At 38.3% G+C, this 22,579-nt stretch overlaps 1 protein-coding gene across 1 annotated transcript in view; it reads left to right on the plus strand.

The window, feature by feature from the left end:
• The window catches only part of LOC121731637 (putative GPI-anchored protein pfl2), a 39,351-nt gene extending 20,609 nt beyond the window's left edge, over positions 1-18,742 (plus strand). Inside the window, exons 3-6 of the mRNA XM_042121182.1 lie at positions 12,057-12,110; positions 12,889-13,079; positions 15,321-15,501; positions 15,714-18,742. Of these exons, the coding sequence (XP_041977116.1) occupies positions 12,057-12,110; positions 12,889-13,079; positions 15,321-15,501; positions 15,714-17,836 (2,549 nt within the window). The 3' untranslated portion in view covers positions 17,837-18,742. The remainder of the gene's footprint in view (positions 1-12,056; positions 12,111-12,888; positions 13,080-15,320; positions 15,502-15,713) is intronic.
• The last annotated feature ends 3,837 nt before the right edge of the window (positions 18,743-22,579 follow it).

Raw genomic sequence — 22,579 nt, forward strand, 5'->3', positions numbered from 1 at the left:
GTGATCAACGAAATCTTGTTGTCGAATGTATTTGTTTTAATATCTGATTCTGTTCTGATCTATGTTATCATTAATAGTTACTTTCCTGTTGTAAATTGGTTGTAAATCACATTTTAACGACGTGCTTCATGTAGTCGGTAATTTTGAGTAATTGTTGTGTCTTTGAAGTGTGAATATCGATCGCTCCAGTTACACATATTGGGGTTACTCGTACAACCGTTACTTCAAATATGACTCACAATTACTTATCTATTTATAGGTCCTACAATCAACTTTTTAGGTAAATTATTTAATTTAAACATTATCTGACAATAATAGATAACCTAATTTACATAAGCTGTGAGCAGCTGCGTAGGTCCCAGCGTCATTTGGTTCCTAATAAAACTATATTTTTTACGTCTTACAAAATTAAGAAGTTCTAGTCTTGACGCCACTGACAGCTCGATATTGGCTCCTAAATCAATAAAAAACATTAATCCATCTGTTACAATATTAGACAGGAATAAATGATGTTATTGACATGTATGTGAGTGATTCGGCCGTGTATGGCGCGGCTGAGCGAGCTGTCTGCGCGGGCGCAGCGCGTGGGACACTCTGTCTAACAAAGGTCTGATAAGTTCATAGATTGTATAACAATAGACGCTACTATTTCGTTTATTCGAATGTACTGTGCACTGACAAAGTTTTCTAAACGGATATAGCTGTGCGACATTCAAACGAGATCTTCAAACTCAAGAAGATAAAAATTGTATGCTTAGACTATAAAAGCTATGAAGAAGTCAAGCTTATCTACATCCAAACTTTTATGTATATTAAAATGGTCCACACCATTCACAAAGTGATAGTTTTGAGGATTCTGTAATACAAAGTGAAGAATTTAGCTAACTTTAGGTAAGTTTAGCTTTTGTTTTGTATAGCAAAAGTTTCTGCGTAACAGTTAGGGTATGTTATTCGAATATTCGAATACTCGTTTTATTCGAATATTCGACGATTTTATTATTCGAATATTCGCCAAATTATTTTTCGAATAATTCGAATAGTAAAACTATTATTTATTTTTGTTTAAAATTCTATCAAACATAAAATTAGCATGGAATAAGAACATATTTAAGTTTATTTTAGAAAAATAATATTATTTATGAATATTCTACATATTTAATGATAATATTATAATATATAAATCTGTTTTTAGTCTAACTAATGAGTATACGACCATTCATCGTCACCGTTGACCATGTTTTAGAAACGTGTAATAAATTCATTTGCATGTTTTTAGGCAAAATAACGATTTTGCCTAAAGACATGAAAATGAAGATATTATAAACTCCTTTCAGACATGGATTTCAGTATCGTCTGTAATAGTCGCTCACGATCTGTATCCATTGACTTCTTTCAAGCATAATCACATGAGAAAAGTAAAACGTGCTACGATCGAAAACGGTTTACACTTTACAGCCTTTCTTTTATTGCCCAGTTGTAACCTTAAAATATACTATATTTTAAAGTGTTTAACGATAAAAATTAACTCTGTCATTTAACATTAAAATGGTGGTCTGTATTTTGGTGATCGTTTACAATTTTTGTCTGTGAAATGTTACTATTTCTGGTGATCAGTTAATTTTATGCCTTAACAAAATAGGTTGTACATGGTTGTACGAAATTTTTTGTTATTTTTGTTCAGAGTTTTCAGCATTTTTCAAAAATTTTGAATTATTCGAATAATATTCGAATTATTCAAAAACTTTTGTAAAATATTCGAATTATTCGAATAGTAAATTTGTCGAATAATAACATTCCCTAGTAACAGTGCATCTATTGAATTCAGTATCCATGGAGCAGTGGTCTGGGGTCAAGGCCCACCGGTTATGTAACGAATTTAGCGGACGGTAACACCGTCTGTCACAGCCAGCACTAAACATTGAGCAATTAGCAAACATTCAATTCATAAAAACATTAACAAACATTACGTAAAACGTTAAATAAAGTTCGACGTGCGTCAGACCGCCGGGCGCGGGTTTTCCCTAAGCGCGCGCTGACTCAACCTCGAACCCTTTATAGGTCTCGCCGAGACATTAAAATGCGAGACCGAGGGTAATAAATATTTCTGTTCACGTAATAGTAAGAAAAGCAAATAGATCAGGGGGGTGAGCCAAAATATTTTCGTTTTCGCTTCGTTATAGAATCGCCGATGAAAATGTATGGAATTGACATAAGCGTTCGTTAATATGACGTTGACGTTCGACTCGTCTAATGTCAATTCCATACATTTTGATCAGCGATTCTATAACGAAGCGAAAACGAAAAAGTTTCGGCTAAATGGCCTGATGGTTAGTGATTACTAGAGAAGTCGCAATTACTGGAGTTTACTTCTCGACCCGGTAATCTCAACGAAAAACAATGCAATCTCTTTCAATTAAGCTTTCTGGGAGCTCGTGGAACTTATTAGGACAAGCCGGCATTGCATGGCTCTATTTGGCTACTCTTTACAAGGTTAAGAGTGAAAGCGTGATGAGTGTGGGAGGGGGTAATTAGGGGCGTGCGATTCCGCGGGGGGAGGGAGGACGGGGGGAGCCGGCCGGGTGGCATTCCGACACCCGGCATGTATGCGGGCAACATCGGGCCTGACACGCGCACTGTTCAGACACAAGTTCATGACAATGTAAACAAAAGACGAAATGACTTTTGTGCCCGAACGCGGTCTTAAAGTAGTCTATGTGACTGTTCTAAGTTTACTTCATAAAGCATCAAGTCTTCACGAAAACGCAAATCTGATTTAATCAGAACCAATTTGCTAGTTGGGTTATTTCATGTCTGGTCAGAATAAATTGCTAACTATTAAAAAGTTTAAATAATGTTATTGCATTTAGCTATACATATTCTATACTTACACAAAAGTTTATCTGTCCGTTTGTTACCTCTTGACACAAAAAACCTAGTAACTATTTAGTAATCTATGCTTATACGGCTTTTTAATCTCACTTTTAGTGTTGATGTTAGCTCCCGAGAACAATCATGGGATAGCTTTTATATCAAAAACAGTCATTAATTGTTGTCCAACAAAAATTCGGGTAATATCAAATGATACTTTAAAATAAATAAATAATGGCCGCTGTTAAGCATTAGTGTCCTAACCCACAATTGTTTTTGTTGTTAAATTTTGAATGCAGTCTTGTTCTAAATCGTCTAAAGAACATAACTGCATTCATAACTCTAACTAACTAACTACGTAATTTTTGTGTGGGTTAGTACACGAATGCTTAACAGCGTCCTAATATGTAACATGAAATAATATCAACGCGAACGTGAAGACTGAAAGCTGCTATCCTTGTTATGGGGTTAACTTTTGTCCCTCAAGAACCGACCCAACATGTGTGTCACTCGAGTGACATGTCACGTCCTAATCTGATTTACGCCGCCCGCCCAACCGCCTACCTCCATCAACGTGATCCAGGGCTGACTATACCCCCGGAGACGGGATTAAGGATTTTTAAAAGATTGACCTAAATAGAGGAGCTTTAACAAAGTTGTGTTCAATTAAAAATGGTTAAAACAAAGCTTATGACTATACTTAAGTAAGGGAATATTAAGATGTTGCTTATGTCTTATACAACCGTACACTTTTCTGAGATATCATTAGACATTATCTAACTTATCAATTAAGTTAAGCTGTTTTAGTAAAGGGTGAAATATAGAAGAACAGCTTCGCTTTGGCATTTATAATATAATATTATGTATCTATGTGACATTGGTATGCTCTCGAGGATGCTCCTAAAAGTAGGCTTTAAAATGAATCTGTATTTTTTTATTAATTTGATGAATAAACTCATTCCCGAATGTTGAATGGAATGCAGAAGAGCTCGTTCGCCGAAATACTGATCGTAAATATTGATGAAGGCCACGACCGAATTGTATCAACAATTCAACAAGATCCTCATTCTTACAAAAACATATCGTATTGTTCAATTTCGTTAAAAATCATAATATGTAATATATAGAAATCATAATGTGATAGATCGTCAATTTGGATACTCTTTAGCGATCATTTGATAAAGAATTTTATTTTCTTGATGCTTAACCGAGTTGGCTAAGGTACAGTAATAAATATTTCGGTACACGCATGTTATTAACTATTTGCTCTCAATATCATAATGAATACAATAATTTTGATTGAAAAATTATTCGGCAACAGATGCTGTTAACTGTAAGATAAATAATTAAGATGAATGCATGCATGATCTCATTATAATTATTATAATGTCGGTCATTTTTTGTGCGCGGGCGACGGGTGCAGGTCGCAGTGAAAGCTACAGCGGACCGTTACCAACAACAGTTAGCGCCGCACTGGCAGCACTGCCCGCAGCCCGCAGCCCGCAGCCCGCAGGCCGCAGGCCGCAGCCCACGAGTCACGACCCGCGACTGTCAACTGCACTCGAAGACTATTATATTGACCAAAATTATCTTAGACTTTCTAAGAAGCTGGTCAAAACTGGAGAAAAAAAATGAAAGAAACATTTTAAAATTGAGTTTATAAGCTATAAATAAGTATAGTTAACTCTATTTACTTTGTGTCTAAATTAAGTTTACTTAAAAAGCAACTTCACGGAAATAACTTTACATGACGTCATATTAATATTTACAAAACATGTGACCGTGTGATGCCGTCATTAGTTACATAATTGTTTGGTTGCTGTATTATATTATAGCGGTTGAAAAGACATCAACGACATCAAAATTGTTCACTCGATTTCTCTTCACTTGGGGTCACAGGGTTAAGAGGTTCAGGGGCACGTGCGGACCCCTAATATTATGTGACCCTACGAAGTCCTGTAACTCGCAGACGAAGATTGTCACGATTTTCTTTTTAAGCACACTGTTTACTTCATAGTCTCAAAATATCTAAAATATTTAATGGGGTATTTAAGCACAGTCCCGACCCGCAACGCCAAGTGATGATTTAAATGGTTACTATGATAATATGATTTGGATCTCAAATGTGCTAGGGCCTCGTCATAAACTGTCGATTGATGGTGATGATGATGTGCCGGAGCCTGTACTCGTATAATGACGTCGCATTACAGTAATCACTTGTAATGCATGTACTCGTAGACGCAGGTAATGGCCGCGAGTTGAATAACACAGGATGACTGGCGCCAGCAGCACTACGCTGGCGCCAGCACCACACTCCCTTGCAAGAAGCTGGCACGGTATAATCAGCTCATCAACTCTTTCCTTTAACGTAAGTGGCGACACAGTCTAGTCTACATAATTTATGCGTATTATACGTTAAATTACATTGATAATATTTTTAAGTACTAGATGTTACAAGCAACTTAATCGCGCAGGAACTTTGCCGCGATTAATACTTTCCTATGTCCCTTTCCCGAGCTACAAAGTATCTCCGTATTATATTTTATCTAAAGCCTTTAAGCGTGAAGATGCAACAGACAGACAGACAATACTCACTTTCACATACATAAGGATTACGATTTTAAACGGAAGTCTGCTCAACAAAACTATTAATTCGTTTCCATAGGACGAGTATTTCGAATGCAATTAAAGCAGACCGTCCTTTGTAGCGAAGGCTATTAAGGACTTACTCCCGATTCGATTTCGATTTGTAACGAGTTTAACGGATGTCGATTGAGACTCAGCTCCGATTGTTATCCGTAATCGTAGAATCGCAACAACTGTTCTTCTCGATTTTGATTAGTTACAAATTAAGCTACCGTCCGATCCTACACTCGTTGATGTCAAGATTTGAGAGTACCAAAATATAATATTCTCAATATTATATTTTGGTACTCTCAAGGTTGAGGTCGAGTTCATTCGATTCTCGATTTTGTCGGGCGTAGGGGTAGTGGAAAACATATTGGTTCCCGTCCGACGTGCTCGGGTGTTAGAGTGGGGTATTGACCACTGAGAGGATTCCTTTGTTAGCTGCCCCCGACTAGTCCGATCGACTTGTACTTAGTTATATGTATAACTAAGTTCGATTTCCAATTAAATCTATGCTAAGACTTTAGATGTGTCCCTTTCTTGTCTGTCACTGTGCTTTCACAGTGACAGACAAGAAAGGGATACATACACGTCCTAAAGTCTTTTTTTTTGTTATGTTCCGTATGTAACGTGGGAATATTTAATTAGATTACAACGAAACATAAAAGTGGAGTAACAGCAGAACTTACCTAACAGCAGAAGGATAGATTTAATTGGAGTAGCGTTGATATAGTATTATTCTGCGATTTGTATGGGCAAGCTTCATTGAAGTCACTGACTTTCCCATCGTCATAAATTTGCTCATACAAAAGTAAAAAAAGTGACTCTATACAGAGGACTATCATACACGCCCTAAAGTATGATTGCATCCTGTATATTTTATGATACTGTAATGTTTTTACAAAGTATAACGGAGCAAATGTAGAGTAGGTAATACTGAATATGTCGGGCGCGCGTTCGATACAAAACCAATGAAACGAAAAAGTTCATTCGGGCGTCACAAAAATTTTAAAGGTTCGTTTCAGATCTGCAGTACTTTTGAAAATTAAATATTTCATCCAGATGCAAATGAGTTTAAAATGAATATAGGGTAATATTTATTACTGTACAGTAAGTTGACATTTGTGCTAGGAGTGTATAGAACTTTATGTTACTGGATGCCCCAGCTAGGACGCATTGTGTTCTGGATGCGTACCACTGTTTTTCTTCAATTTAATTCGGAGCTGTTTATCATACTAACCTCCCCCTTTATCAAGTTAGGACGTTAATTAATAAACGGTGGAGGTAGGAGGGAGGGCGGCGTTGGGCGTAATCCGCGAAACTCAATCAACGGCCTCAGGATAGGGTCGCCAGAGCAGAAAGCTTCCTAGGGCGCGGTATGAAGCTTTTGCGAATTTATCTAAAAGTAAATGAAGACCTTGCCGGCCTGACTACAGAGTATACAGCCATCCTGACTAGAATTAATTTCCTGGTTGTACCTACATTTACTGTGCTGTGTTACGGCGTTTCTGTGAGGCCATAGCAATGATCTAGTTTAACCCATTCTTGCCGGAACGTTGCTCTCCCTTATCTTAATTTAAATAAGATAGAGAAAATTTAAATATATTAATATTCCTATAATTCGCGCGACACTATGCGAAGTATTTTTCCGTCGTCGGTTACTTAAACAAATGGGAGTGATTACTCGTATTTTTGTATTCCCTCCGGGAAACAGGAGCTGAGATGCGCGGGGTGCGGGGGGGCGGAGGCCTATCGATCGGGGGCCTCCGTGACAGACCGTATCACCGTATCCCGATTCGGCGATCACTCTCGCTTTCACGCGATGCATCGATGATTTTGAACTGTGTTGTGGCAAATTTTAGGAACTAGGTGAGTAGGGTATGATGGAAGCGTGGTATACCCATGCCTGGGCAATAAGGATCAAAGCAAACAAAATATCCTGTTGTACATTGATGACTTAGTTTCGGTCGTCCAAGTTTATACGAAAACTAGACACGCAATGTACGATGTTGGATACCGTCTACGTGTTTGTGTGATGAGGCATCATGGATGAGCTTGTTGTTTAAACAACGGTGACCATCCCATTGTTTTGAGCATGAATAACTCCATACTGTTCAAACATTATAACTATAAACATAGTACTATAGAATGATAGGTGACAGAGTATTTTAGTTACAATGAAATTATTATTGTGTAGATCAGCATTAATAATTGTTAACTTTTACGGGTGTCGATTAATGTAAACTAGATTATGTTCGGCAACTACCATGCTAGGTACGCTGGAGGTTTTTTTATAGTGCCCAAGTGTATGCGCAGTACACAAGAGCACACCCTATTCCTTTACTCTCATATCCCAGTGGGACGGAAGACCGACACGACTGGCTCAGGTGCAGAGACTGGCTGAGATCAGGTGCAGGACTTTTAACATGCCTATCCGACGCATGGATCATCTTACTTGTCAGACAATCAGGTGATCAGCTTCATTGTCCTAACCAAACTTGGAAATAACATGTTTCTAACGCGGGAATCGAACCCACAACCTCCGAGTCAAGAGCCACGCTCTTAACCACTGGACCACGGAGGCGTTATATCTCTATATAATATATTGTTTTTGTGATTTAAGAGTGGTAACAGCCTGACTACACTGACACATAATGATAGTCGGACAGTGACTATTTTTAGTTGACAATATTCATGCATATTGTATGGGACTGAGTTTAGGACTTACAAAAAATAATAAGGCTATGAAAGTTTCCTCTACGTTTGTGTTTATTGAATACGGGAATGAAATACTTTACACATTTCAGAAACACAAACTTTCATGAGCGTTCTTAAAAACTTGTGGTACGCCGCCCGACGCCACTAAACACACCGCACTCCGCACTCTCACCGAGACTCATATATTAATTACGCCCGACCATCGAAATACCACCCTATAGAAAAATAACCATAAAATGCGATTGCGAACGCAAGATTCTTAGGCAGCCCCTAAACCTACAATATTGAACAAAACATTTTAAGGTAAGATTAAAAGACGCTTTTGTTCAATATTAACCTTAAACCATCAATAATGTTGCACAATTCGTAATATTGGGCAATATAATTGATAGTTTAGGGGCCGCCTTACGCTAGTTCTTCTCGCCGGGCTAGTTCCCAAATCAGTGGTAGATACAATAGTTTCGACATTCCGATTTTTGGAACAAAGTTCCTTAAAATAAAATTCATACGAAAAGTTGTAACGACACTTTTTGCCACAGACATATTATCAAGATAGATACCTTGATCTATGTCTGTGTTTTTTGCTATAGTTGTAAGCCGTAGCGCGTGTTTCTCTCTCTGTCTCTTTTTTTGTTGAGTGTATACAGGATTTTTATACATAAGAAATAACTTCGTTCCATCCCTTGACACCTCTCAAGTTTTTTTCTATAGCACTGAATATTTTTTCTATAATTTTCTATTTGGTTTGATTGGGCCGCTTCATTTTATGTCAGCAACTAGAGCTGTCAAAACGCTAGGGCAATCAAAGTATGCCGAACCGGGGTTGATAACAAAAGTAAAAGTGTGCATTTCGTTTTTTACCTCATTTACTCATCCATCGTATAGTATGTCGATGCCACCGCCTTATTAACACCTCCTCACCCCCTGTAATACCTCCCTCACCCCCTGTAACACCCCCTCACCCTGTGACGCCAATTAATTAATGTACACCCGGAGTCACCGTTTTTAATAAATCCCCACAACTTTGCTGTAGTATTAAATAATGTTTCGCCAAGATACTAGGGAGAGGCGTGACGTGGTTTGCTTTATTCTTCGCTCCTTTAGATAGAGTAAAACAATTAGTCATTATAATATTCAACAACCTAATCAGGGTTGCCAACCTTAGAATTTTTATCCTCGTACTCGTACACGAGCTGTTCAAAATCTCGTATTTTGGTTTTCAAACCTCGTACATTCAATAACTGGTTGTAAAACAGAAATGATTTGAATTTAGGACATTTTATACAATGAAATGTACTGTTTCAAGTTATCTACTAAATATAAAACAACATTTGTAGGTATTAAAAATAATATTTAATCACAATCCATTTCATTTCACTTTGCTTCAAATTCTGCTTCAAAGCCTTTGTTTCAAATTCAAATATGATGTCAGGAAACATGGCGTTTCATTGCGCGTTGCAGTCTAACTTTAAATGCACACAATTTTTTTGGTGTGTTCCTAATTTACAAGTTTGGATAGATGGCATTACCTATTACTAATAATGGTTATGCAAAATATTAGTATGGTATCTTTCCCTAATGTCAAAATTTCGTACAAAATTGTACGAGGCTGACAGTGTCCTCGTACCTCGTACGGACGACCACAAATTTCGTATTTGTACGAGGAACCTCGTACGGTTGGCAACCCTGAATCTAATTCTCTTTAATAAAATATAAAAAAATAAGTCGGGTTTTCCTTCCTGACGCTATAACTCCAGAACACACGAACCGATTTTCACGGTTTTGCATTCGTTGAAAAGGTCTCGGGCTTCGTGAGGTCTATAGAAAAAAAAACAGAAAAAACTTCGAGAGAAAAGCAGGAAAACAGGGAAAACCATTTTATGGCAAAATAACGTTTGCCGGGACAGCTAGTCATATCTATAAACGAAGACATGTCAAATGTATTCCAATTTATTTCAAAAGTTTCACGAGTTTCTAGACACAATATTAATGTTTAGCAGCCTGAAACATTACGCTTTCTAGACGAGGTCTTCTCTTCTACCAAGGCTTCGCCAACGGAATATTACATCTATCGATGGTTTGAAATTACATATATTCAAGTTATTCATATTTATAAATATTAGCTTATAAAATATAATTACTTAACACCTTAATACTTTATTAATTTGAAAGTAAAGAAGTGTTGTCAGTGCTGTGCTCTGTGCTCGACAAAGAGTTATCAGTGTCTGTTAGCCCGCATGATCGCGCGACAGCCTCGACGAAACCTTGTTTACATTCATTAGTTCTTAACTTTGCTCTTGAAGTACAATAATTAAAAATAGCTATTTGTTTCAATTTTAAATACAATATATAACCGATTGAAAGGGAATATTTATGGATGATACTGTAAACTATTATTATTATAGGTAGGCTAACGTAACCTAGCTTGAATTATAACAATATGGCCACGTGTCTAATAAAGTGTGCGTTATTGTCGTTTTTCTTACTTCTCACAACAATATGGCCACGTGTCTAATAAAGTGTGCGTTATTGTCGTTTTTCTTACTTCTCAACTTCTGTAGGAAAACAAATTTAATTATTATCAAAAATTTCCGAGAGTTTTTCAGAAATTAATTTCTACTGTATATATCTGTTATTAACTATCAAGAGGCATAATATTATGTCAAACGATTTGGAGCACGGGTGGAGTGTGTTTGAAGTCGCCCTGACCCCCGGCCTCCGCCCCCGGCCGTGGAGGGCTCTCACAGCGCCCCGATGTCCGCCAAACACTCAATTCTCTATTTATTTACATCGCGTGTAGCTCATTTTTATATGATGGCTTAACTTTCACTCGCTATTACATATCCGTGGATAACCCATGGATGGATGGCCAACATTTAAAAGTCAGGTCAAAACGAGACTAAAGGCATGTCAAAAATAAAAGCAAATCTTTTCAGTCCACCTAACCCTAAACCTCAAACTCCTCGACAAATCAAATATAAGTAAACCACTACTTTTCAAAGCAGTACCTAAATCTTCTAGATTAGCAATTTCCATCAAACAAATCAAATCTCTTTCGTTGTATCCACCACTATTGAATTAGATATTAGATTAAGTAAATACATAGATTACTTACCTAATGAAGTCTGGTGGAAAACAAGAACAAGCAATTACTTACGGCGTGTTTTTCGTTTGTTACATGATTTACTGACAAAAAGGAGAGCCTGGGAACTGGAGCTTATTGAATAATACGTCAAATAATAATAAATTAGCACTATATAATATGACGCGGCTTTGTTATCGCTGTAATCACAAACGTGATGATACACATACTATGTCGTAATACACCAAAGTTGCAAAACGGCGCAAAATAAAAATGTATGAAATTCTCTGTCTTGTTATTTTGATTTACTAATCAGGGAGTAAAAGATTATACTTTACGCTTTTATTGTGCTCACAAGTATATTTTATGTAGTCTTATGTTAAATCGACTATAGCTATATTGTGTGTCCTACGAGTATATCCCACTCGATGTGGGTCAATGTTCTGGTAAACTGTGGGGATGAGAATATGTGGGGCACGCGGGGCGACGCGACTGTATCTCGCCCGCGCCGGCCCCGTAAGCCCCGGAGATAGATATTTTACACCCAACAAATAGATAAACGAGTTAGGAGGGATTCGAGAAAACTCTTGAAAGAGTTTTCAGCTTGAGACTTTAATCTTTGAGTATTTTTCTTTAGAACAAAATGTGAATTTTCCTTAGCACTTAAGGAAATGAAATGTATAACCTTTTAGTCTTATTTTAGTTAGTACTGACTACTGCCGAGTAATCTGTATTTACAATGTTTTTGTTTCCGTTGCAGGTCCCGTGGGCCCGCTCCCGAATGTGACGAGTAGTGATTTAGGACTTGCAGAAGGTATGTTGTTTTTGATCATTTACATATTATGGGGTTAACCATAAATAATATTTTATCACTTTATGTTTTATGCTTATGTTCTATTATTGGCATATATGCCATATGGAAATTTCCAATATTAAAAAATATAAGGCACCAATAATATTGTGATGACTGCCAATGATAGAGTAGTTCGCACTAGTGAGGGCTGTACTGTTAATAACTTTTAGATGCTGGAAATGGTTTTGATACACTATTGGAATTCAGTGATATTGTCATTTGTCATCCGATTGTTACAAACTACAATGTAAATATTAGAATTTATTTATGTTAGTATAAATTTAACAAAATATTTAAATTATGATTATCTTTCAATTTATAAACGTGCCTTAAGTCTTTCAATTTATACATTTTTAAAGTGTTTAACAATAAAAATTAACTATGTCATTTACAAAGATTTATGTTGATAAAATAAAAATAAGAATTGCTTACTTCATAGTATTAACAAAATAAGTTGTACATCGTTGTACGAAGCTTTTTGTTACTTTTATTCAGAATTTTCAGCATTTTTCAAATTTTTTTTAATTATTCGAATAATATTCGAATTATTCGAAAACTTTTGTAAAATATTCGAATTATTCGAATAGTAAATTTGTCGAATAATAACATTCCCTACAAGGTGCGCATTGTAATGCTCGACTCTGTAACGTTGTGAGAGAATGCTCTTGGTGAGGGAGCACCTTTATGGTTCATGTATATATAACAACCATATTGCACTGTTTTATCTCTACATTTCCAGGTAGCTGCTCAGTGGGCGCTACGACATACGCCCCGGGCGCGACGGTCCCGGGTTCGGGTCCGTGCGAACGCTGCTCGTGCGCTGGTGGAGAGGTGCGGTGCGCCCGTGACCGCTGCGACCCGCGACCCGGCTGCAAGGCGCTGCACCGACCCGATCAGTGCTGCCCAACGTACCAGTGCGACTGCGAACAGGTATGCTACATAAATAATAAATAAATAAAATAAAATATCTTTTTATTCAAAATGGGTATCATGATACACTTTTTGAAAGTCGAACGAAGAAACTACGTTGCCTACCACCGGTTCGGGAATTACCCCGCCGAGAAGAACCGGCGTAAGAAACTCGCACGGGGCCATCTTTTACTAAAAAAATGGAAAATTACAATGTTATGTCTTACAGCTATGTAACAAAAATAAAAGAAAAGTAACCTGCATGGAGCCACCCTATTCCCAAGGCCTCGATGAAATCATTGACTTTATCACACAAACGTTCTTTAACTGCTTTTTTAAAATTGTTTAAAGGTAGATTTTGAACATTTTCTGGGATTTTATTGTATAGGCGTATACATTGGCCTTTAAAGGATTTGCTTATTTTGGCTAGTCTGAACATTGGTATTGCTAACTTGTTCTTATTTCTAGTGTTTACATTATGATTATCACTTTTCTCTTTGAAAATATTTATGTTCTTCCTAACATATAAGAGATTTTCCAAAATGTATTGAGATGCGACGGTTAGAATTCTTATTTCTTTAAATTTTTCTCTTAGAGTTTCAAAAGATGACATCTTATAAATAGAACGAATAGCTCGCTTCTGCAGCACAAATATTGTATTAATGTCCGCCGCGTTTCCCCACAAGAGGATGCCGTAAGATATTATGCTATGAAAGTAGCTAAAGTAAACTAATCGCGCGGTCTCTACATCAGTAATTTCACGAATTTTTTTATCAGCATATGCTGCAGAACTAAGCTTATCTGCCAGTTTTGCAATATGTGGACCCCATTGTAACAATGTGTACAATTCAGCGTTATGCCTAGGAACACGGTGGTGTCCACTAAATTCATTTTCTCATCATTTAGTAGTACGTTGGTTTGTGCTTGCCAAACTTTTGGCAAGATAAATTTTAAACATTTTGTTTTCTTAGAGTTCAAAAGTAAATTATTAACATGAAACCAATGTACTATTTTTGAGAGAGCACTATTTACCTCGTCATAATTAAATTGTCGTCTCTTCACATTAAAAATTAGTGAAGTGTCATCACCAAAAAGTACTACCTCATGCTTATCTTTAACAAGATAAGGTAAATTATTTATATAGACGAGAAAAAAAAAGGGCCTAAAATGGACCCTTGTGGCACACCTAGTTTTATTTTGGTTCCATTAGACCTTATGGAGTTAACTTCCACCCTCTGCGTTCTATTTGTAAGGTAAGATTTTAGAAGTTTAAGTGCCGTGCCCCTTATACCATAATGGTGTAGTTTTCTTATTAGAGTATCATACTCCACACAGTCAAATGCTTTAGAGAGATCACAGAAAATACCAAGTGCATCCTGCGACCCCTCCCAAGCTTCAAAAATACTATACAGAAGACTAATGCCTGCATCTGTTGTAGACCGACCTTTAGTAAAACTAAATTGATTATTATGTAATAAATTATTTGAGTTAAAGTGAGCAAGTAATTGATTTAAAATTATTTTTTCAAAGATTTTACTTAAAGTCGGCAATATGGATATTGGTCTATAATTGGCTGGGTCTGATTTCTTCCCAGCTTTAAATAGAGGCATCACCTTGCTGTGCTTCATTAGGTCTGGGAACACACCACTTTTAATACAATTATTAAAAACTAAGGCTAGGTAAGGGGCAATGATGTCAATTACTGATTTTATAATTTTTGTGGACATACCCCAGAGATCAGTGGTACTTTTAATATTGATTGATTTGAAAGTCTTGATAATATCTCTGGATCTCTGGAGTCAATATCTTTAAAAATAAAATTGATATCACATTCCTTGACATGTTCTCTAAGTATTTTTTCTGCAACTGTAGGTGATGAATTTAAGTTCATTGTAGTTGAGATTGGAATGTCTGCAACTAAACTTCTCAAAAACTGTCGCAACCTCAAGATCAGAATTGATTTTTTTATCATTATAATCATAGTTTTTCCGTCTCATAAATATTATCATAGTTTTTCCGAAAAAATCCCTAGTTGCTGAAAATCAAAGCAGTTGCAGTTTTTATCAAAATCTAGATTGCATCAGCGTTTTCCGTTATTGTCTGTAGATTGTAGTCGAATTGTCCAATAATTAAAAAGTTGTTAAAATCGTATCGTGTTCAAGACATCGTGTACGAAGGACATGGTAGGCCTCAAGAAAAGACTATATTAAAATAAGTTTGTTTCTAATCTTTTTGGAAATAAAACATTTTACTTTATTTCAGGACGGGCGGGTATACGCGAACGGGGAGAAGCTCGTGGACCCGGCGGACCCGTGCCGCGTGTGCTACTGCCAGGGCGGCGAGGTGGTCTGCCGCCGCATCGCCTGCTTCCTGCGCGACGACTGCCGCCCGCGCCTCGTGCCCGGCCGCTGCTGCCCCGAGTACGACAACTGCCCGCTCAGAGGTACACGTTTGCTCCTTGTATACCAAGACAGTTAATAGATACTCAAGTTCAGCTCGATGCTTTAATTCCGAATAGACGAAACGAATTTCAAAAATGTGCTTATCAGCGTTGTAATTCCAAATCCTGGTTATTTTGGAGAACAAATAAAAGTAAAAAAATATTTTTTTCTTTTCAACTTAAGCATCTCACCACATTCTTTTTATAAATTTCAGGTGTAACGTCGCTGCCAGGCGTATCTTCGCCCATCCCGAGTGTTTCTTCTATTGAGGAAACCAGCGTCAACTCTGCGCCCGCGCCGCTGAAGGAGCCCATCAAGCAGGAGATAACGATCAAAGAAATAACGCCGGTCTCGGAAATTCCGATCAAAACGGACGTTAAAATTAAGGAAATAATCTCCCCATCCGATACCGAAGCCGTCGAATACTCGTCATCAAAGTCACCTCTCATTCCACGAGAGGCCACTTCTGAACAAGCCGCGAATGCGGATGTGTCCTCTGGAATCCCCGATGCCAAAGTCTCGTCGCCTCTCGACTTGGCTGCGACAGATCTGTCGACGATGTCCATCGTGAGTCCCAGCGTGGCCAACACTGAAGCCGAAGACAAGTCTAAAATTATTTTGCCTCCCAGGGAAAATAGTGCCAGTGATGTTTATGCGTCCAAAGTACCCAACATTATCCCTCTGATGGGAGTTCCGGTGACATCACCTACTCCCGTCACTACTAGAGCACCGATAATAGAGGAGGAGGAGGCACCATTAGACAATCCGGCCTTTCCACCCATACCGGATGATCTCTCAGTGATGGGAAATCACGAGGACGATCAAAATATTGAAAATGAACAACCCAGTGACCACGATGTCGTAAGCGCTACGAGTAAACCAGTGACCACCCCCGCACCGGAGTATAAAGACACTGCAACGACCTCTTCATCGAGTATTGTAGGGATTGATTCGTCAGCGACTGAACGTTCTATTGAAAGTACATCCGACACTATCAAAGATATTCTAGTGAGCACACAATCCGCGGCCTCGAGTGAAAGCACGATGCTGGATTTGAGATCTGTTATTCCGAAAGAAATCTTGGATGTCCCTTCCCTAATATCGAATGAAAGCACGGGAGAGCTTTTAGATGCTACGGAATCACCCAAAAAAGGTATCTCCGAAGAAAGGAATAATTTTTCTGAGGCTTCGACTGAAAGCGATAAAACTGGTAACATAGAGGTAAATAAAGAATTAAGCACGTCCATCTCGTCGAGTGAGGCTGCTACAACAGTGACAGAAAAAGTTGACGATAGTACTGAAAATGTCAAACAATTTAATTTGAAAGATGAAGCATTCAGCTCTACTGCAAATCTCGGCGAAATAACATCGCAGACTGAATTTAGCTCCATCCCCATAGAAACTAGCGACCAAAATCCCCACGGAATCGTCGATAGGGACGAATCGGATAAAGTTTTTCTATCTACGACTGTTTCGCCAGTATTTCCATCCTTACCAACCAAACATACATCGGAGTCCGAAGTTATCACGTTATTGGCAGAAGTTCCAGCAATAAAGGACGATAGGTCCTACGAATATGTGGAAACGACTGAATTTATCGTGTCGCCGTACTATTCCGAGGAGAGCGCCACGGAAGCCGTGGAGCTCATTAAAATATCTCCGAATGCGCAGGAGTCGTCGTCTATAATATTGCGACCTAAAGCAGCCGAGAATAGCAACGTTTTAAACGATTTAATAAATTTAGTCGGCGACGTGGCTTCCATGCCGGACCACACGGATAATTCAGAATATCAGACATTGGCACCCGCGGCTCTCAATTCAAACTCCGAAGAACTAATCCCAGTGAACGCCGGATACAAGAGCAAGAATAACAACTGGAATTTGAATTCGATCACCGAGCAGCCGCACAAAAGTAAAAACTCCGGTGCCGTCAACAAACAGAGGGTTGTCGAAATAGAGGACGAGGAGAGCGATACCATAACGGACTCACCCCCGCCCAACGACAAGGTGGAGCCGACCACCCGCCGACCCATCATCGACAACGTGTCGGACGATGCCAATAACAAAACGGACAAGTCGAACAAGAAAGATATCGAAATTATTACTCAATCTTACGTGCCGACCATCAACAAGCGTCCGACCAAAGTCATCCTGCAGGAGGAATCCGACGCTTCCGAAAAACCAGTCCCAAGCGGAGCTCCGGCGGAGGCACCGAGGCCCTCTGAAATCTCAACGTCTCTAAAAACCACTCCCGCGCCCAAAGCGGTAGAGCGGTCCCCCGCCGTCACGGACGAGGTGTCGGACCGGACGACAGACGCTTCGATAGCTTCCGAGTAAGTCGCCGGGGGAACAGTTTCGGAGAACCTCATCTGTCGAGCATTTCGTAGTACTACGTTTCATTTTTGAAACTTTTACTATCGTAGAGACTATTAGGTTTATAGATACGTGGAGTCTTATAATTAATGTCAATTGACCCCCTCGGGGACACGTTAGGAGCCCTAGAGTAAGTAGGTGCCGGCGCGCTCGCCGGCTCGAATTTATAAGTTGTACTAGCTGGACAAATTATTTATAATATTTAGGATATAGGCGCGACGTCGGCCCGCGGCCGGCAACGGATGAGTAGCTTTTTGTGTTAGATTAAGTTATTTATTTTAGTGAGAAATTCGAGTAGACAATCGATAGGTAAGCAACCGAGCTAGTCAAGATGTGACCGCGGTCGCCGCGCCACGTTGCCATTTCTGCTAGCTGTCCCCCTCCCGCCGGCGCCTCGGCACGGGCGCGCCGGCGCGGGACGTGCCAATGTGGTTGCGTTTTACCGAGCTGGGCGACTTCGCCGCCAGATTTATATGTGGAGAGCCCAACTCCGGTAAAATATAACCCGAAAGTAATTGTCGATACTTTTCGTTTGAATATTGTAGTGTAATACATGACATTTAATCCTTCGTCGACGGACCTCCCGAACGTCCAGGCCGCCGCGCGCGACGTCGCCGGCGGTTGCCAGCAGTTCGTCTGACCCTCAGCCCGCTTCCACCGCAGAGGGCTCGAGTGTTATATATTGTAGGATGGTCGCCGGCCGGAGGCGCCGGGGCGGCGAGGGGGCTCCGGCCGGGCGCCGGGGCCGGGCTAGGTATAGAATGCTCCTTCTTGCTCCGGAAGACGAGGACTTTTCCCGGGCAACAAGCGCACGCTCACTTGTATTTAATTTGAATCTATTGTTTTTTACAATAAAAAATTTTAGACTGATGTCTTGTTTCATTTATTCGCATGCTTTAAGTTTCTACTTTACCTGTAGATTATTTTTGCGTTATTAAATTATTTTAACATAAGTTTATAAATTATTATTAATTAAAACACTACATAAATTTTTTCACGTTTCAAATAAGTATAATATTACGTTTTAATCACATACTTACAATGTAAGTACATTGTAAGTATGTGATTAAAACGTAATTTTTTTTAACGTAAGTTTAAAAGTGTTAGATCGTTTCTGATTCACTCAAGATAATATTATGAAGTTCCTATTTGTTTATACTTATTTAATATTTGATATTCACTATTTATTTGGTAACTTTTGTTAAATCCAAAATTTGGGAATTAAGAGTCATACAAATATTTCTGCAAACCCTTACTGAATAAATAGCAATTTGATAAAGAATAAACTTTTTAACATACAGTACAGGGATTTTTTACTGAAGATTATGACATCACTATGGCCTATGACACCAGTATATGGATGGATACATTAATACCTGTCACACGTCATTCCGCCTCACAATCCAATAAAAATGAAAGTCCAATATAAATACGCAAACAGAATCATTAATAATAACGACGTCAGTTGCCCAACACACAGCAGTGCTCCGTGTCACAACAGGTCGCACACATACATAATATAATATAATGCAATACTTCTAAAAACTACAAATTAACTTTAGAAGACTAGCTATCCCAGCAAATGTTGTTTTGCCTGTTTTCCCAGTTTTCCTACTTTTTTCTTGAAGTTTTTCTGATTTTTTTATAAACCTCATGGAGCCCGAGACCTTTGCAACGAATGCAAAACCGTGGAAATCGGTTCGTGCGTTCTGGATATATAGCTTCAGGCAGGAAAACCTGACTTATTTTTAAATATTAGAGAAGAAGAGAAGATAATAGTAAGCTATTCGTACACAATAGTTTACTACCATCCATAAAACTGCTTACAATCGGAATGCTACCCTTTCTGCATTGAAATAGAAGGAGAGAGTTAAGAGATTAGATACCGAGAGATAAAGCTAAACTGAGCTAGATCGCCTCACCTGGATAAATTATCATGCGAATAACTAGTTTATTCGCATGATGAATTGTAAATGACGTATAGAAATATTCCTGCATACGTAACTATTTTAGACTCGAAATCATTGATATCTTTTACCAACATACAAAATGTACGTATTTGACGGAGACAGAGAAAGCTGGATATATTACAATCACTTTCGGGGATCCTTACGCAACGCGTTTATATTCAGCACGGGCCAAATGCAAATATTATGCAAACGCCGCGGATGAATAAACTCGAACCACTCGCTGTACTAAGAAGACTCACGATACAGATTATATCCAGGGGTCCTCTAAACGACTAACTCTATGGGTGGGTTCTCTAAGGTTGAAGTTGTGCTTATAGTTAAGGCTAAATTTAGCTGTAACTTTACCTTAAACCTCAACTTTGACCGGAGAAATTGACAGATGACAGCTGGTCCAACAAGGTTATAAATGAACGTGGGCGGGGGCGCTGCTGCTAAATGAGAACTGTCAAAAATGGCGTTTTTGTATGATGACAGCGTTAGTTCCTTTTTCGTCACGTGCATTTAAAACCTTGTCGAGCTCTATTGTTATGGTTAAATATAGCGTCTTAATGGCGTCCTTTTTAACTTTAACCAAAGATTTGACATTTTGCATTGTAGGTAAAGTTAAAGTTACTTAAAGTGTTAAGTTGTAGTTAGTTAAAGTGCAACTCAACCTATATATTATTATGCATAAGAACTTTGTTGTTTGAATAGTAATTATATTTACAACTCAAGGCAATATGTAAATCAAGAATTGTAGATGATTGATGATTGTATATTTTTGTAAATATAGTTATAATTGAAGTTACATATATGTACATGGCCCATAGGAGAAGGTAGGGACCATTATCATGCAATGTAATTTGCGCGAGAAGTTCCCAAGTTTTCTTTTGTTTAGAAAAATATGTAGCCTTAGTTGTAAGCCTAACTGATGAATATTTACTTCCAACATGTCATTTACATAGTTAACAACAAATAACAATGTTTTATTTAGCTGAGTGATTCATCAACAGTGCGGCGTTAGAAAGGCTCGTGAACTTTTACAGCGGTTGGGTAACGCCAGCTGAGCATCCGAGGAACTTGCAACACTGATAATCCGCTTAGAGTGAGGCCACATTACTTCTTTGTGTTGCGACTTGCGATGCGTTGCCGCAGCGGCGACTATTCAACGTTTCACATACTTACATACTTTATGATATGCAACATTTAACGGTGGATTCGAATGCAATATTTCAACGAGGCGACGGAGATAAAATGGGAGGATGAATGTCGCGTTGCTCAGTCAACGTCTTGTGTTATCAATCACTTACCATTTTTCGAACATTTCCGCAATGTGGCACCGAAAGTAATTCCGTTTTATCGACGCCACGCAAATGAACGGAGCAATGTGGCTTTCCAACCGGAATAACAATTCTTAAGACACGAATATGAAGAGTTCTTATCTTGAGAGCTTAGGTTACTCAATATCATCATAAATAGTTTGGCCTACAAGCTATGAGCATGTTACATGTTGGTCAATGTAACAATATCTTAGAGACAGGTGTAAAACATTTACAACTTATTTATATTAACGGTCATCTATAATTTATAAAATCAATGAAATTAATTATTATTAAATATGTAGTTGTTTAGTATTCAAATTTTTTAATAATAAAATGTTAATACTTTTATTCATTAAAAAGACTTCAACGCGTGCTATACTTCAATCAAATTAAAAAAATTTGATGTCGCCGAAAATTTCTGAGAGATTTCAATAACTTATTCATACTGTTGTATGAATATGGAAGTATAGTTCAACCGAGTATGGTATCTGTGGAGATCTCAGTGCTTATTACGGTCAGCGAGCGTTTCCGCCCGAACCGCGCCCGCTCCGAGCTCTTACATAATGTGTGCGCACTCGAGTCGAGCCTTCACATAATGCTAATATATTGTTTGAGAGGTTTCTAGATTAAATAATGAAGAAGTTATAATTTTGAAATACTATTACCCGATGGCGTAAAGAAAAGTTAGAAAAAATATCCTATGTTACCCACAACATAATAAATTTTACTAATCTATTGGCACCTCATTTGTTTAAGCTGGATTAGTAGGTAAGCCGCTACGGGGACACATACAAAGACTACCAAAATTGCCCTTCCTTACAAAGTGAGGTATTACCAATTAGCTTGTTCCTTTAAGTCTTATAAGGAATACGATATTTTCACTCGATAGACATAAGTGCAGAACCTTGTTAAAGTTGTATCTTATCGCTAGACTCGGTGTTGAATGGTGTTGACTCTCAACAGATGTCAGACGGTCTAATGATGTCGCTGTATATGAGACTAGCGGCCCGCCCCGGCTTCGCACGGGTGGACATTGATTTTTAAATATATTTTTTTCAATCTTTATTTCTTACTCAATCTTTATGTTAAGCAGAACATAAAAATGGTTTACACTGAACGAAATGAATTAATGAAGCACTATAATATTATCCCATCAATGAAGCGGCACCCGGCTGTCGCATAACTATTATATTATAAATCTATTGTGTCTGCGATTCCCATTATCGAGGTAATAATAATTAATATTTACGTGGACTCTCCGGGCGAGCAACCCGCGCGACGCGCCTTGCCGACGCCCAATTCGCAACGTGCAGCAGAAATCGTAATATTTTATTTTCGCCATAACATTAAAACCAAACGTCCAATTTTAATCATTCAAAGACTAAATATTATCTACATTAACTGTACTTAGTAATGAAATAATTTATTTTAATAAG

The sequence above is a fragment of the Aricia agestis genome, chromosome 11, assembly GCF_905147365.1.
Source record: "Aricia agestis chromosome 11, ilAriAges1.1, whole genome shotgun sequence".
Taxonomy (NCBI): domain Eukaryota; kingdom Metazoa; phylum Arthropoda; class Insecta; order Lepidoptera; family Lycaenidae; genus Aricia; species Aricia agestis.